The 17,532-nt window shown below is 42.6% G+C and overlaps 2 protein-coding genes and 1 long non-coding RNA gene across 3 annotated transcripts; 1 reads left to right on the plus strand and 2 right to left on the minus strand.

Annotated features, from left to right (window-relative positions):
- Window positions 1-184: 184 nt before the first annotated feature.
- LOC106137956 (elongation factor 1-gamma) lies at window positions 185-7,619 on the plus strand. The gene is made up of 11 exons (XM_060948154.1): window positions 185-265; window positions 380-529; window positions 619-685; window positions 1,257-1,399; window positions 1,899-2,039; window positions 2,376-2,537; window positions 5,087-5,232; window positions 5,628-5,797; window positions 6,133-6,275; window positions 6,668-6,787; window positions 7,482-7,619. The coding sequence occupies exons 1-11, from the start codon at window positions 254-256 to the stop codon at window positions 7,497-7,499; spliced, it is 1,272 nt and encodes a 423-aa protein (XP_060804137.1). The 5' UTR covers window positions 185-253; the 3' UTR covers window positions 7,500-7,619.
- Window positions 7,620-7,795: 176 nt separating this feature from the next.
- Window positions 7,796-11,191, minus strand: LOC132902543 (uncharacterized). The gene is made up of 3 exons (XR_009657170.1): window positions 11,102-11,191; window positions 9,986-10,052; window positions 7,796-9,470 (listed from the first exon to the last, which is right to left on the minus strand). It is a non-coding gene; the product is annotated as an uncharacterized LOC132902543 (long non-coding RNA).
- Window positions 11,192-11,566: 375 nt separating this feature from the next.
- On the minus strand, window positions 11,567-17,418 carry LOC106137934 (serine/arginine repetitive matrix protein 1). The gene is made up of 7 exons (XM_060948373.1): window positions 17,368-17,418; window positions 16,130-16,267; window positions 13,495-15,803; window positions 13,022-13,262; window positions 12,650-12,809; window positions 12,208-12,366; window positions 11,567-11,772 (listed from the first exon to the last, which is right to left on the minus strand). The coding sequence occupies exons 2-7, from the start codon at window positions 16,211-16,213 to the stop codon at window positions 11,567-11,569; spliced, it is 3,159 nt and encodes a 1,052-aa protein (XP_060804356.1). The 5' UTR covers window positions 16,214-16,267; window positions 17,368-17,418.
- Window positions 17,419-17,532: the final 114 nt, after the last annotated feature.

Here is a 17,532-nt window from a genome sequence, read left to right on the forward strand (position 1 = left end):
TATGGATTTTCATGTCAATTTCATAGAAAACTTATTGCTTTTATATTGCTCAAAGTATATTAATTCTATTAAAAATCTAGTTTTTTTGGTTCAAAGTTTGGGAGTCGTTGGTCGGCTTTTCAACTGTGTTCTTTTGCTTGAAATGTTATGTCAAAGTTTGACAGAAAATATATATTTGGCCGTTTTGACATTTACATCCCCCCGTCCCCCGTCCCCCTAACCTCTTTTCTTTCTTCCGAAAAATTTGTGAACCATGGCTGCCGGGGTAGGTCATAAAAAGTTTAAAATATCATAGCAATCACAGTGCATTTAATGAAAGCATTTTAAAAGAGAACTAAGTTAATGATGTACTCCTTAAATTCGTGTTTATTTTTCGTAGGTTCTATATACATATCCGGAGAATTTCCGTGCCTACAAGGCGCTGATCGCCGCACAGTATTCTGGGGCCGATGTCAAAGTATCTCCAAATTTTGTGTTCGGGGAAACTAATAAATCAGAAGATTTTCTGAAGAAGTTCCCTGCTGGAAAAGTGAGTGTCTATAAAGTGATCCAATAAGATTAAAAGTGCAATAGTGTCTATCATATGTTAAGTGACGTGTGAATATTTGCCGTTTTTAGGTGCCAGCATTTGAGAGTGCCGATGGAAAGGTATTGCTGACCGAAAGCAATGCCATCGCTTACTATGGTGAGTGTGGCTTTTGTAGTTTCCCCAAACTGATAAGCCTTTGATACCGACACCGGCTTTTTGAGGTTGGAAGTAGGAATCAAAATTCTTTCTCATACCTGGTGGTTCAAGATTGATCTTATACGATTTATATACATGGTTTGGTCATATAGAGATAATTAATGAAAGAAAGTTGATTCGGCAAATATACAACGATTTATCTTGAAATTTAACGATTAATAAATATAAATATATACGAGAAAAATTACACTGATTGATTTAGCCTCGAAGTAAGTTCGAAACTTGTGTTACGAGATACTAACTCAACGATACTATATTTTATAATAAATACTTATACTTATATAGATAAACATCCAAGACCCAGGCCAATCAGAAAAAGTTCTTTTCTCATGCCCTGGCCGGGATTCGAACCCGGGACCTACCTAGGGTATACCTACACATTTAGAATTCTAAATGTGTAGGTTTTCTCTCACTGTAAGATCAATCAGGTACAAAGTATTTAAGAATCATTACACCATTAATAGTAATTAAATGATAAATTGAAATATATTAACAAATGATATGTTTGAAGTTGCTAATGCGGCGCTGCGAGGCAATGACCTGAAGACACAGGCTCAGATCTGGCAATGGGCGTCCTGGGCCGACAGCGAGCTGCTGCCCGCCTCGTGCGCCTGGGTGTTCCCCTACCTCGGCATCATGCAGTTTAACAAACAGGTCTGCTATCCTTTCATTTGTATAATAATACTTATCCTCTCAACAGTTCGAGTGAACTGTACTCAGTTGGACTGTTACCCACATGAGAAGATTGATTTAAAATAATATTGACCAAATTTCCACCCAATGTCTTTAATTGAATCATATTATCAATATCAGAACTTTAAAAACGAAATAACCCAGACCAAATACTGTACTGTAGATCAAATACACTGCTGCATGATTGAGTAGTAAAGCAATATACTGACTGACAGAACTATGCGAAAATGTTCTTATGATATTTTAATTTACTTTATTTACAATTATGAACAAAGTTGTTAAATATTCCCTTAAAAATATCATGAAAAATAAGTACGCAAAATTTAATCAAAACCTGATTTAACTGTGGTTTTACCTGCCAAAAGCTTAGAAACATACTGTTGCAATAGCAATATTAGTTTGGATGGTGCATTCCTTTCTTCTTATGCAACAACTTAACAAACATCCGTTTTTATTTCAGAACGTAGAGCGGGCGAAGAACGACTTGCTCGCCGCGCTGCGCGTGCTAGACGCGCACCTGCTCACGCGCACGTTCCTGGTCACGGAGCGCGTCACGCTGGCCGACATCATCGTCTTCTCCACGCTCATACACGCTTTCCAGGTAGATATTGTCATTTAGTCTCTTAGTGGTACATAAATATTTAAATTGATTGATGATTTCCAGTTGATTGTCATATTTATATGATGAAATATAAGCTCAACAAAGTATAATAATGATCAATATCTGTCTGTGATCTTTGGATTGTAACAAAAGTTCTTTAATCGTGATAGCTCCTGAAGTCTACCGATTGAACTCTGTCTTCAAAATTATAGTCAAAAGAATAGATTCATAGATCGAATACCCTCTATTGTACATTAATTACAACAAAAATAAGTTATCTTAAAGTAGTGGTTAGTGAAGAGTAGTGTGGCGAGACAATACATTGTGAGCCCGCAGCACGTGCTGGAGCCGGGCGCGCGCGCGGCGCTGGGCAACGTGTCGCGCTGGTTCGGCACGCTGGCGGGGCAGCCGCAGGCGCGCGCCGTGCTGGGCGCGCTGGCGCTGGCGGCCGGCCCGCCCACCTACGACCCCAAGAAGTTCCAGGACTTGCAGAAGAAGGTGTGTACGCTTTTCATTTAGGAACCTTCTTGCCTTCACAGGAATTTATTTTTACCCTTTTTCCCTGCAATCTGTCTGTGTTTTGTACATTAGCACTAGGTTTATTGTAATAAAACAGTTTCTGCCACTTCAATAAATCGATATTGTCGTGTCATAAATAAATATAAGAAGAATATCATGTGCTCAAGTGAACTTGAATTTCTCATCTTTGGTTGTTGCTATCAAAATTAATCATACTCATTGTTAAAATTTCCATTATATTAGACTGTTGTCACTGCCCAGCTGGGTACATGTTCAAACTACAAATATTGTAACATCTTTATGCTAACATGTAAGAGACGAAATAAATACAGTGAAACCTGGTTAAGTGGGACCTGGATAAGTGAGAAACCTCTATTATTAAGAGTTGCAATGAGGTCCCGGTTCTTTTTCATTAAATTACCTCTGTTAATGGGACTTTTTGAAACTGGTTAAATGAGATTTGGATTCTAAGACTTTTTCGATGTTTACCTCTATAATTGAGATTGTGTAGCTCAATTATCTGTATAAGTGAGACAAATTAATCAGGTCTGAACACGTTTTGACATGTTTGTTTACAAACATTTCGCATCGTCTTCCGCGCATGCTTTGTTTATCAGTACTATCTCAGGTTTTGATCTTAAAACAAGGAAATAAAAGTGTACAAAATGTCTAAACGTAAATATAAAACGTTATCAGTATCTGAAAAATTAAAACTTCTATCAGATTATGATTGTGGAAAGTCGCGTGATGAACTGTGTAGGGAGAATAACATACCAAAGTCAACCCTGTGTAGAATTATTCAAAATAACGAGAAAATTCGGTCTCAGTGTATTGATGGAAAAGGAAAACTCAAACGAATACGAGCCGCAGAGTATCCTGAACTTGAAAAGTGTCTCTGTACATGGATAAAGCAGGTACGGAATAATAACATTCCAATAAGCGGACCAATGATTAAAGAGAAAGCTGAAGAATTTGCAAAAAAGCTCCATTTTGATAATTTTTCTGGCAGTAATGGGTGGTTGGAAGGATTTAAGAAAAGAAACGATATCACATTCAAAAATGTTTGTGGCGAGAGCAATTCTGTGGACAATAACGAATGTAATGAGTGGATTAAAAACCTTCCAGCTTTATTACACGATTATTCCCCCGATGACGTATTCAACGCCGATGAAGCGGGCTTATTCTACAAGTGTCTTCCGGATAAAACATTTACGTTCAAAGGTCAGCCTTGCCATGGTGGTAAATTGAGTAAAGATCGGGTCACAGTACTTGTAAGTGCAAATATGTCTGGGACTGAAAAACTGCCACTTCTTTTAATTGGAAAATCTAAGAGCCCAAGATGCTTCAAGGGTATTAAAATGTTGCCTGTTAATTATAAAAACAATAAAAAGGCCTGGATGACTTCTGAATTATTTGCAGATTGGTTAAAAAAAGTGAACGCCGATATGAGGGCCCAAAAACGAAAGATCATTATGTTTGTTGACAACTGCACAGCTCACAACAATATGCCCAAATTAGACTATGTTACATTATTGTACTTACCCGGCAATACCACAAGTAAATTACAGCCCATGGATCAGGGTATTATCAACAACTTTAAGGTTTACTACAGGAAGGAAGTTGTTCAGTATGTTCTTAAATCTATAGAAGATGATAAAAGCCCAGAAATTAACATCCTCCAGGCCATGAGATTTGCGAGAAAAGCTTGGTTTTCTGTTAGCAAAACTACAATTAGTAATTGCTTCAAAAAAGCTGGATTCAAAGTCACGAATGTATCTGAACCTGAGAGCCTACAAGAGGAGCCAGAGATCTGTGAAACTTTTCCAGAATGGGATAAATTATTTACTGAATGTAGGAATGAGCAACAGGCGACTTTTCAGGATTTCGTTTCTATGGATAATAATGTACTCATTTCAGAGGAGCTCAATGATGATGACATAGTTGCTATGTATTCTTCTTTGGACACAGAAGAAGAAGAAGAGGAAGAAGACTGTGAAGAGACTCCAGTGAAAATTTCAAAGTGTGAGGCAATGGAAGCTTTAGAAACTTTACACAAGTATTTCGAAATGTCAAATGTTGATGATTCTAATATTTTTGATCGAATTTATTATATCGAGAAACAGGTTTCAGCAACTAGCAATCAAGTACAAACAACCATTACCGATTACTTTAAGTCATAATCGTTACAATATTGTTTTTTTTTATATGTAGTACAATCATATCTACTACATTAAATTCTTAACACCAAAAATACGCATTTTTATTAACATTTCCACGTCTAATAAAAGAATAAAGGCACATTTCTACCTCTGTAAAGGGGCCTCTGTAAATGAGACAACTATAATTTTAAACCTGTTTAATTGGAAAACTGGATTATTGGAAACTCTCAATAATTGGTACATATGTCTTGGTCCCTTGAGATCCCAATTAACCAGGTTTCACTGTACATTAATACTTTTAAATCACAATTAAACTTCATCTTTTTGTACCAAGGCGCGCGATGTTAAAAATGAACAATGTGATTTCAGGATGGTGGCAAAAAGGATAAGAAGCCAGAGAAGAAGGAACAACAGCCCAAGCCCAAGAAAGAGAAGGAGGTAGAGCCGCAGGACGACTTGCTGGAGGAGGAGAAACCTAAGGAGTCCAAGGACCCCTTCGACGCCATGCCCAAGGGGTAAGTTATTTGTGCCATGGCTTAAGCTTCTGATCACATTTAAATATTTGTTTTACCTTTTTAAATTGAGATTTATGTCTCAATCAATGTGCATATTTTTATGTTTGTCTGACCAATCTGTCCTGAGGTGTCGCATTGATTAATATTGCAATTTGTACAACTTTAGGATCATTTGCTATAAAAAAAATTTATATATTGATATAAACAATTAAAAAATTGGTAAATTCCTAATATCCATTCAGTAAACATATATAAGTTATATTGCATGATCAACTACTTTTAATTACTTTTATATGGTGTATGATTATGAATTAAGTTGTTCCATACAAGAGACTGTCAAACATAAACTTTATTTCCTACTGCCAGTCATGTTCTCATGGAAACTGTACTTGCAGCACATTCAACATGGACGATTTCAAGCGCTGCTACTCCAACGAGGACGAGGCCAAGTCCATCCCGTACTTCTGGGAGAAGTTCGACCCGGAGCACTACTCCATCTGGTTCGCGGAGTACAAGTACCCCGAGGAACTGTCTAAAGTGTTCATGAGCTGTAACCTCATCACAGGTACTGTTACTAATTAATTTGGCTACTTTTTTGTTTTGTCATCCCACCAATAAATCTCGACAAGTTTTGAAAAATTTTCGTACCGAAAATGTTTTCGCGTTTGACATACCTATCAAATGAAATGACAATCACACAGTTTGTTTTTATTTTTCAAATTTCCAGTGTTTAGTATAATATTACTTTTCATACACCAAAAAGGATTTAGTCTTATTTATTCCCGAGTATTCTATTCTCAATCTTTTCAGTCTATAATGCTGATAACATTGCGCGGGTGGATTCATATGGGGGAACATGTAGATGGGTGTATGTTAATGGTGTCGTTGCATGAATTCCAGGCATGTTCCAGCGCCTCGACAAGATGCGCAAGCAGGCGTTCGCGTCCGTGTGCCTGTTCGGGGACGACGGCGACTCCAGCATCTCCGGCGTGTGGGCCTGGCGCGGCCAGCAGCTGGCCTTCCCGCTGAGCGCCGACTGGCAGGTCAGTGCTCTCTCTCCGGCGGGGGGCGCGGCCAGCAGCTGGCCTTCCCGCTGAGCGCCGACTGGCAGGTCAGTGCTCTCTCTCCGGCGGGGGGCGCGGCCAGCAGCTGGCCTTCCCGCTGAGCGCCGACTGGCAGGTCAGTGCTCTCTCTCCGGCGGGGGGCGCGGCCAGCAGCTGGCCTTCCCGCTGAGCGCCGACTGGCAGGTCAGCTCCCATCTCTCTTCCTCTCACCCATCTCTTTCGCATGATACTACGGTACTCTGGACCTGAACTTTCGCCAGGACGATTGTAGGTAGGTTAGATATCCTGTACTATTAACACCATCGATAATCCTAACAAGATTACCATCATTATTGCACTATCGCTAACATTTAGCCAACATTATATTGCAGATCGACTACGAGTCGTACTCGTGGAAGAAGCTGGACCCGGCTGACGAGGAGACCAAGAAACTGGTGCAGCAATACTTCTCGTGGTCCGGCACCGACAGCAAAGGACGCAAATTCAATCAGGTGATGACGTCCTCTGAGATAACTGATGTCATGGGAACATGATGATCATCTTTGAATAACATTTTGATGAATTAGGGATAAATAAATTATTGCATCAATAATGGACTTTTTTCGTTAAAAACTGTCGATAGTTTAGACAACTCTGTTGTCTTTAGACGGAAAAATTACTTTATCATTATTCGGTGATTTTCTTATTAAAACAAACTGTCTGGGATGGAAAGTGATAAAAAGAAAATGGTACAATTTTAATTGCATAATATTTTGTTTCGAGTCTGTTTGTCAGGTTGGCCATATTTCCATTAATGATTATAGCAATTTGATAGAAATCATTATAGCATATTTAAATAGGAATCCGTTTTGCGAAACTTCTTATATACATATATATGTATATAGTATAGATTTAAGTGGTACAATTCATCGTTCATTTTCATTGCGTATATTTTACATATGATATGATTGCTTCATCATGTGCAAATGGCAATGGTGGCAGAAAAGTTGCTGAAATTTGGCATATAGAAGGTTATGAAATGCTGCTTAATTTTTTTACTATTAGCTTAGTGAGCACCTATTTTTACAGCATTACCAATATGTAAGACCTTTTTTTAATTTTAATTGAAAAAAGTCCACACAATAAAGATTGAGTCATACATTCTCCTCTGTAGCCAACTTGAATGAATAATTTGTTTATTTCCAGGGCAAGATCTTCAAGTGATCTCGGGGTCGCAGTGCAAGCAAACAGTGTCTGACTCTCAATCGCATTTATTTTCATCCCACAGTGAACAATCTTGTACGATGCCAGCTTTGTAATAAATAAATTGTTTTTTATTTATTATCTTTTATTTTTAATTCAGTGCCTTTAAAACAAAAAAAATATTAGTTTTTAAAAAACTAAGCACTAAATCCCAACGAGATAGCTGTGATTCTACTGAATTGAATTTAAGGAAAGAAATCAAACAAGTCATTGGAAAGCAAAAATTATATATATTTAATTTTCAGACTTTTGCCTAAACTGATGGAATTAACATTATACATACATCCTTACATATTATTGCATGATCGAGTTAACTAAGAGTTCGCTAAGCGAGCGCGCGCTGGTCTGCGGCATTCGTCTCCCGCGGGATACTGCGTGGTACTGGGGTAGGAACCTTGGACGAATCAGTCGGTGTCAAGTGAAGGCCACTGGAATAAGAGTATCTTCGGTCCAAAGAGAAAACGTTACGCATAAATTTAACACGAAATTTAATGTACATACATATGTATCTGATTATATTTATTAATTTCGGATATTTACATTCTTTTGCACAACTCTGAAGAATTCCAATATTATTTTGTTAATTTATGCTAAACTTATGAAATTATCGAGACATTATTAGTTTTTTGGAAATTATTAATACCACATAGTATCCCCTTGCGACACAGTACATTAGACATAAAATATAGTGAAAACATCGAGATTGAAAGTCACAAAAAGTCTTAAATGCATCTTTTGTTGCGCATACGTGGCTTAAGGTACATTTTGAACACGGCGCTAGGCGTCTACCTAGTTACTATACACTACGAAGGATTCCGCTTCAACAACAATAAATATATCTTTACACGCCTTTATGTTTATTCACATATCACAAAATCATCGCGTCGAAATCATTTGTAGACGATAACAAGAAACGTTAAAAGTTTTTACAATAAGTATAATTATGATAAGCAACAGAAGGTGAACTCTACACGTCAGGACTTACACAAAGTAACGGTGCCGGGAAGCGTGATGACGGCGGTATAAAACGTAAGTGCACAATTTTTGCCGGCGGCGAGCCTTTACTCGGACCCGGCCTTCTGTGTGTATAGACTTCGCCTTCCTTTCTTTTATTTTTTGTTACATTTCATAGATTCACTGTGACGAGACTACCACCACGGGGCGGCCCCCTGGGGGTGTCAGACTACCGCCATTTTTGGACCTTCGTTATGATATTCGATGAAAATAATAAAACAACTACATTTTACTTGAGCGAGCGAAGCTGACACACCCGAGAGGGTTATAACACGTTATACTTACAACCGAATTATTATTTTTTTATCAGCAAATGAGAAGACTTTATTTTCTGTTTCCGATAAACATAGTGTGTGTGATATATATATATTTTTTTAATGTGGGTAGTATTCTCTTGGCAACATTTGGCGTCCAACATTTAAGAATAATTCGTTGCGTCTATCAACTATCCCACGCACAAAACGTGTTTTTAAATATCGAGATATAATGTCGTTGTAATCTCATTGGTCGTAGCTACTTACCATTAATTATGTTCGGAATAAGCACCATTGCTGGATATTGTGCAATAAGGCTCCAGCAACTCCAGGCAAATGTTGCACTGTAGTTATCGCGCGAGTAAAGGCTCCGCCGGCGTTCTCGCTCAAAACACCTCACTATTACTCGAAATTCCTCTCGATTCGCGACAATCGCATAAAAACCGCAATATACACCTCGAACAATTCAATAAACATCAAAAATGCAAGGTCAACGAGGCTAATAGGAGAGCTATAAATATATCCTAATGAACCAGGTAAATTTACATCTCAAAAATGATAACATCTCGTAGTCAATAGTAGAGAATATGATTTATAAAAGGTAAGATTTGTTCAGAGAGAGGAGGCGCGGGCGCCGCGGCGGCGGTCAGTGCGGCCGCGGGAGCTGCAACAAAACGCCAGTTACAACCGCAGCTCGGCATCATGGCACACCTATGGCAACTGTTAGTGGCACAGCAGTGTCCAAGATTGACTTTCCCCTTCAGCAGTAGAAAATTTGACCTACAGAGTGGAACAATTCTATCTAGTGACCTCAACTATAAAAATTAGGTATGACTGGTCTAGAGTACCTAATAGAAATTTATGTAAATTATGTAAGGAATTGTGCCGTGTGGTTCCCGGCACCAATACAAAAAAAAATAGGATCACTCCATCGCTTTTCCCATGGATGTGTAGAAGGCGACTAAGGAATAGGCTTACAAACTTGGGATACTTTTTTAGGCGATGGGCTAGCAACCTATCACTATTTGAATCTAGCTATCTGAAAATAGCTGAACGTGGCCATTCAGTCTTTTCAAGTCTGTTGGCTCTGTCTAACCCGTAAGTGATATAGACGTGACCATATGTATGTATGTAAGGAATGTAGAGTAGCGAGCAACAAAGCTAGTGGGTGTGACTGACCTGCCGCGCGCCGTCGCCGCGCAGCCCGAGGTCGGCCGTGAAGGGCTCGCACTCCGGCGACGACGAGCTGCAACAACGCGCTTTGTGGAGGGGATGTAAAGCATTCAGTGGGGGATCGAACGCTAACTGTTTGACGTACGGTACCTACTTAACAATAACAACTGTCTGTTGTTAAGTAGGTACGTCAAACAGTTAGTGTTCGGTGTCCCCCTTAATCCTTTACCGTTACGTCTTGAAACTTGAAATTTGGCATGTAACTAGGTTTCATGTGAGTCTTGGGTGCGGGCTGAGATTTTTTTGAATGCAAACATATTCATCCTGATATATTTTATATTGGTGAAACCTATAGGTATGGAAGTATTTTTTTGCCAGTGGAAGTATTATAGCGGGAGCGACGATTAGGCTCGACCACCACTAAAGGGAAGATCTTCCGCCAGGCTAGGTGTTACGCCTGGGGAACCGCGCGACAGACGATGTTGTGTCGGAGGTTGTATATATAGCTCCAAACCGTGAAATCTTTGCTTGCGCGATTTAGGTTTTTTGCTGTTTATGATAGCGTCGCGTGAATTTATTTTTTATTTTTGTGACTTGTGGCGTATAAATTTCGCCACAGAATAATTAACTTGGCATTGGAACTCAGAAACTCTATTCCAACTATTTCATATCATTTGATCATTCAGCTAATATGATTATGATTTTCTAGTCCTGTTACTACTATCTTCTGTCTATTCCTTAAAGTCAGATAAAGAATACGTGATCTTGACGTGTTTTTAGGAAGCAAATGTAATTAAGTGTACATACTTATTTTATTTTACCTTTATCTTTATTTATTTGACGAAATATTCGTATTGAAATAACTAGTTCTACATTCATTCATGTTTTTTAATGTAGACAATGTGCATTCGTCCATTATCACTAGTATATTGACGTTCGATGAAAATGCTGCAGTGTAGTTTGTTCCGCCGCTTCTTCTACACATGCGCTTTGGAAGCGGTAGTAGTTATAATTAGATTTAAGTTATGTGACGTCAATAAGTGATACCTTGTATCCAATTTTGAAAATAATTGTATTCTATTCTAATGCTTAAATTTAAACGTCAGAATGAGCGTAGAGTACCTGAGCGTGCGCGGCGGGTCGGAGTGGTGGCACTCGCAGCGGCACTGCGCCGGCTCCACGTAGCTCACGGCGGCGCGCGGCTCCGGCGCGGGCTCTGCAACGCGAACATTATATGTATATTAATTTGATTGCCGTTGCCGTGTGGTTCCCGGCACCAATACGAAAAAGAATAGGACCACTCCATCTCTTTCCCATGGATGTCGTAAAAGGCGACTAAGGGATAGGCTTATATAATTGCGATCCTTTTTTTTTAGGCGATGGGCTTGCAACCTGTCACTATTTGGATCTCAATTCCATCATTAAGCAGAGCAGCTGAATGTAGCCATTCAGTCTTTTTGGGACTATTGGCTCTGTCTACCCCGCAAGGGATATAGACGTGACTATATGTATGTATGTATTTATTAATTTGATTGCTAACCGATGCTTCTGCAGTGAAAAAATTGTAAGACAATCTGCAAATTTTGGTTATTTATCATGATCCAAAATGGGTTCGGTTCCCCTGCAAAGGTTGCCGTCGTTTCGTGCAAAACCTGATTCGCCCAGTCCGGAGCCCCGGCAGACGGACTGACCAACGGCGGGCGCGGGCAGCGTCTGGATCCGCGTGGGCTGCTTGCGGCGCTCCGGGACCTCTTCGAAGTCGATCCACTCCGACTTCGCTCGACCCTCGTATCCTGGAAGTTAAATGTTCATTTCACCTTCTTCTAGAATGTATTGTATTACATTCTAGAAGAGGGCATTTTATGGTTATTCATAATCGTCGAGTGCGCATGAAGTGTAAGGGGAGAAGAGGGTATTAGATATTGTAAAAAGTGGAAATATATGCTTACCTATATCCATGAGAAATCATCGTAATAATATGAAACTACCTAGGTATGTATTTCTGAAGAATTTAAGATTATCGAACAATATGTTCGATAATCTTTTTAAGATAAGAGAAAATGTGGGCTTTAGGAAGAGTTATTTTCATTCAGATATTTCAGTCAAGTCAAGAGTTATTTGAACCTCAAGTCTATCAATAAGCCATCTATTCGAGTGCTTTTCGGTCTTTTCGGGGCTGTTAGCACTTTTTACGTGAAGGGCCGTGCAGTGCACTGTGTGACGCTCACCGTCGCTGGCGGCGCGCGCGCGCGCGGGCGCGGAGGCGGTGCGCGCGCGCGGCAGCTTGATGCGCAGCTTGCGGGCCGCGCTCCCCGCGCCCTCCGCCCCGCCCGCCGCGCCGCCCGCCGCCCCGCCCGGCTGCGGCAGCGGCGGCGGCCCGGGCACGCCTGGTAGTAAGCATTAACAAACAAATGTAATCAGAATCTTTATTGAGGTAAATAGGTATTAGAAATATAGTCGTTTGACCTATGAACAATTTGATGACATGATCTTTCGTATTTAGGATATGAGGCGACAGGAAAATAAGAGTCCATTTTTGTCAACGACATGAACTTCAGAGATGAATGTCGGTCGGTCGTGTCGGCATGAACATTTCTATCTTCAACTATGGTTAGGGCAAAATATCTGATAAGAGTTTAAGAGTAATAATTGGTTAAAGGTGACAGTTACCGGGTCCAGCGAGCGAGTGGCGCGGCGCGGCGGCGCGCGGGCGGCGCAGCGGCGCCACCAGCACGCCGCCGCGCTCGCGCACCGGCACCATGGGCAGCGCCAGCGAGCGCTCCAGCGGCAGCGTCGTCGGCACGTACGGCAGCTCCTCCTCGAACGACTCCTGTGGCATCATTGGTTTATTGTGACAGTGAGAGACCCTCTCCAGAGAGACAAGCAAGCAACCAAGCTTAACGCCAGAACAATGGTAAATGAAACGTTATACTGTATGAGCACGCAGCACGTAACTATCTGCGTAGTTGTAAACTGTCCAATCTTATGAACGGTAAATGTATACTAACATGAAACTTGAGATATAATAAATGATATGTCCACCTGCACAACAAGTCCGCGTTGTTCAACATCGTTGCCGCTTCTCGGAGGAGCGGTCTCGGAACTGGGCTCGGACTCTGAGGAGTCCCTCGCCGCGTCCAGCAAACTGGGTATACTGGACCCTCTGACGACGCTTCCTGCATTGATGTCTTCCCCTGGAGTCGGAGTGGGGAGCTCCGTCGATGTTATGTGGGTATCGCGGAGAGTCGGCGTCCGGACTTCATCGGCCTGCGGCTCGGTAAAGCTAAACAACCGTTAACATTAAACGAAATTAAAATACTCGTTTTATACATATAGCCTGGTAAATATTTCAAAATTAAATAAATAAATTAATGATAAGATGATGGCAGGTATAATGTATTTTTTTTTTGATTGCGTACACAGTCTTATTTCACCTGAAAGATTGTAAAGAAAACTAAATATCGAATTAAAAAATTTATACATGAGCGTGTCAATACACCATTGAAGACTCTTACCTTGGAAACGACTCTGAAATTTCGCTGGTGACGCTCGGGGTTTTAGTAATGCTGAACTGCGTGCTAAACACCTGGTCTCGGCTGCCCACGTGTGTCGAAAACATTATACGTTCCTTCCTCTTTGCCCGCTCGGACTGAGCCTTCGTCGCCGGAACAGTGTCCACTGGCGCGACCGTATTCACTTCGCTCGTCATAAGCTTCGATTCCTGCCAACTAGTGCTAGGACTGACAATACTCTTCGATGTTGATTGAACACTGTCGCAACTAGTTTCGTGTTTGTCCTCTAGCGTCTTTTCTACCACTGCCACTTCTGGAAATTGTTCAGTTTTTTTCTCAGTGGGAGAGTGTAATGGAATGATGATACTCCCATCGGGCAGAACGGTGCGTTGAACGGGTTTTGAGGGTACGCGCGCAGTGGCCGCTGTCGAAGACGGGCATGCAGTGCTGGCCGTAGTGGAGGGTCGTGCGGTGGTCGCCGGGGCGGCAGGACGCGTGGATGTGACCGGCGCGGACGAAGGCCGGCTCGCCTCTCGGTGCGTCACTTCGCCTGCAACCTCCGCGTGGTTGCTGACTTCACTCGTGCCGACGCCGCTCGTGCCCGCTCCATCTAATTCGTCAGGAGGCGTGCGCAATGGAATATGTATAATGCCATCTTTCGCATCCTCGTAATATTTTAGTCTATCAGTTCGTCGTTTGTCAACAACCGGCTGCACGATCTGCCGTTGTGGTTGCACTACCGGCGAACCATCGCGAGAGCTCGGAGACGGTGACGTGGCACTTTTTCGTGGAGTCTTGAATAGAGATAAGACTGACCCTCTAATCTTGGCAGCTGAAGTAGGAGTGGCTGAGCGATCGCGGCTTCTGCTACGAGACCGCCCATCAGTTATACTCTTCTTTCGGCGAAGAGCATCAGAAGGAGAATCTGGTGAAGCGATAGTTTCACGTGATTTAAACAATGAGCAAAATGAGGATTTTCTGGAGACGACTGGGCCAGCTGGCGACGGTGTGCGACTGTCACGTGTCCCGCGATGTCGTGAAGGTGTTGGACTCGTCGCATTTGGAGCACTTTTCGCACTAGTGATTGAGGTTCTAGCCGCATCCGATGGTCTCGCGGCGCTACCCAGAGCTAGTGACGCGGGTTTCCGAAGTTGGTCACCTCCTACGAGTGTTCGTTCGCTCTCGTCTTCATCGTCATCGTCCTCATACTCTGAATCTGGTTTTAATCTAATACGAATTATGTCTTTTGAGCGGTTGGCGCTACGTTTAACTTCGGGATCCCGAGACTCGCGTCTGTCTCGCGATCTGGCGCGACGTTCCACTTTCGCTCGATTTTTTGATTCCTTTTCACGCTTATCTCCATCTATGACTTCTAATGGTGGACTGGCTACGGTGGTTATCGATTGTGCAATCGGTGACGATGAAGTAGTAATGGTTACAGTGACTGTTGGTGCTGTGGGGACGCTGGGCACTACTGGCTGGCTGGGCTGACGTACGTTGATGCTGGGCGTCCGTGAACTCGCTCTTTCCACAGTAACTTCCGTACGAACTTCTCGCCTGTCGCGCGCGTCGACAGGCGCCGTCACAGGAATAACTGGCGTCGTCACTGTTGCAGAACTCAACTTGGCCATTTCCAACAAACTCTCCTCGACTGCTGCGGCACATATTTCTGGATCGGTTTCGATTGGTTTTGGTCCACAAAACGAGGTCTCGAGTAGCATCCTATGAGGCGATGGAGATCGAGAGACTCCTGACACGACGGATAGACGAGACACGTGGCTGGCGTGACTGAACCCTGATAATGCTGAGTGAGCAGAACACTGTGAGCCGATACTAGAAAGCCGACTAGTGCGGCCGGAGACGGCCAGAAGAGCCGCCTCCGAGCCCTGGCTATCCTTGCGTGAGTGGCGGCGCTCGGCAGATGGAGGTGGGGGCGCGGATCGAGGTTCTCCTGGTGCAGGTTCCAGAAAAGCTAGCTCTTCCGTTGACGATCGAAGGTCGAGAGCCCCGTCTTCTCTAAATCCGAGTTCCAATCGCGAGCGGGCGTCTTCGCCCGTACTTGTAGTACCAGCGAATAGCGCGAGCTCAGGTGAACTATCACGCGAGTCTTGATGGCTCGAGCTGGAGGCGCGGGAGAACTCGATACGTGGTGCGGCTGGCGTCTGCAGGCCGCTCGCCGCCGGCGTGGAGTGTGACCGTGCTCGCTGTTCGGGAGGCGCCAGGGAATCCCCAGCGGCGATGGAGGCAGACGAGCACGACGGGTCCTCCCTAATTTCGGGCAGCCGAATTGCTTGCTTTGATTCTGGACTTGACTGTGGGCATAAAATTAAATTGGTAACAATTCGTCTTGAGGTAAAATTATGAAAAATTAAGAGCTCTCAAGCTTCGCGTGACAGCAGTTGATGTCATTAGCAGTGAAATTTTCGATTATGGCTCAAATGTTTCTCTACAACTAAAGAGACCCAAACCCTTACTCCAACAAAGGTAAAGAATTAGCCTAGTAATATACAGTAGGAACTCTGCTCTTCCTCTATTTCTAACAACTTACAAGCAAGATTTAGAAAATATTAAATAGAAGAAAAAAGGAGAGCATCTAGTAAGCGAAGGAAGTGATGTGGATACATACGGGCGGCCTCACCTCGTCAGAGTTGTCGTGGTCGAAGGAGGCGATGGGCGCGGGCCCGCGGCGCGGCGTCCGCGCGGGCGCGCCGCTGGCCGCCATCCGCCGCTAGTGCCGGCGCATCGCAGCCGCCGCCTCCGCAACCCCCACCACAAACTGTTTTTTTACAATTACGCAAAGTTGCAAAAGAACTGTTGACACGGAAGTAAGAACAAATTTAAAGACAAACTCTTCAATAAAAATTTCTTCCTCTCTATGTATATAATTAAGTAAAGATAAAAGAAAAAAGGCAAAGTAATTTTTTTTCTTTTTGAATTTTGTATGAGAGAGTAGGTATGGTTTACATTGATAAAATTCATTCAACAGCTTGGTTCAGCGTCATATATAATTTGGATTAACATAAATAAGTTTTTTTTAACCGATTTTATAAATCTTTGAATTAACTTCAGACTGAAATTGTCTCTTTTATTAACGCATGTTTGTATGATAGATAAACGTTATAAGCAAAAATGCAGTAGGAGCACTGCCCACAGCTCCCAGGCGTGCACAGCCACGGTCATTACAATCGTGCGAGTTCGCGCCAATCACTGGAATTGCACCCGCTCTCGATTCGTGTCACTGTCACAAGAGGGCACACGATCGATGATTTCGGGATTTCCGACCTGCGACTATATTGTAATGCACTATGATGACATATGACCCGACTATTTTACCTCATGAGTTACAATCTATCTTTTGTTAAGTAGAATATTTTTAGCTTTTCTACTAGCGCTTTAAAAAAAATAAAGGACAGCTTTCTAAATAGCAATACAAATGGAATCATTGCAATACAATTCTGATTAATTTAACTTGAAGATTAAGTTAATTCCAAAAGGACAAAATAATCATTAAACTTTCTATGGACACTTCAGTTCTTCATATGTCACATTTTTAATGAATTAATTAAAAATTACTTAATTGTATTGCACTGTTGTCAAATTTGAAGCTTTTCGAAACTACACAAATAATGAGAATGGTAAACTGAGAAGTGCTTATGATGAGAGGCACGACCTGTTGGCAGTATCAATATCTAGACGAGCGCACGAGACATTGTCGTCGGGTGGCACCAGGTTCACTGAGCACAGCGGCGCGCGGGGCCGCCGAGTGCTGTCCACGGTGACCGCACATTTGGTGGCAAATATGTCACGTTGTAACGCTAAGCATGGCTGCGAAGCTCCGTGGAGGCAGCTCAAACGCTGAGGAGGGTTCGCACGTACCTGGTGGTGACGGGCTCGTCGCGCGCGTGATGTCAGCCCATCGATGCGCGGCACGGCGCATGCGCGCTGCTCCTCGGCGCATGCGCGTGGACGACGACAGAACTCGCGCACGCCCCGACTGCGCTTTTGCCACAAATCGGATAGAACATGTATGTAGGTACTTCC

This window comes from Amyelois transitella, chromosome 15, assembly GCF_032362555.1.
Source record: "Amyelois transitella isolate CPQ chromosome 15, ilAmyTran1.1, whole genome shotgun sequence".
NCBI classification, from domain to species: Eukaryota; Metazoa; Arthropoda; class Insecta; order Lepidoptera; family Pyralidae; genus Amyelois; species Amyelois transitella.

Bases quoted from the DNA above. Each gene is read 5' to 3' on its own strand.
- LOC106137934 (XM_060948373.1), bottom strand. From the start codon at position 16,213: ATGGCGGCCAGCGGCGCGCCCGCGCGGACGCCGCGCCGCGGGCCCGCG. The intron at 15,804-16,129 runs GTGAGGCCGCCC...TTATGCCCACAG, and splicing joins ACCACGACAACTCTGACGAG to TCAAGTCCAGAATCAAAGCA. The intron at 13,263-13,494 runs GTAAGAGTCTTC...ACGGTTGTTTAG, and splicing joins ATTTCAGAGTCGTTTCCAAG to CTTTACCGAGCCGCAGGCCG.
- LOC106137956 (XM_060948154.1), top strand. The intron at 530-618 runs GTGAGTGTCTAT...TGCCGTTTTTAG, and splicing joins AGAAGTTCCCTGCTGGAAAA to GTGCCAGCATTTGAGAGTGC. The intron at 686-1,256 runs GTGAGTGTGGCT...ATATGTTTGAAG, and splicing joins CAATGCCATCGCTTACTATG to TTGCTAATGCGGCGCTGCGA.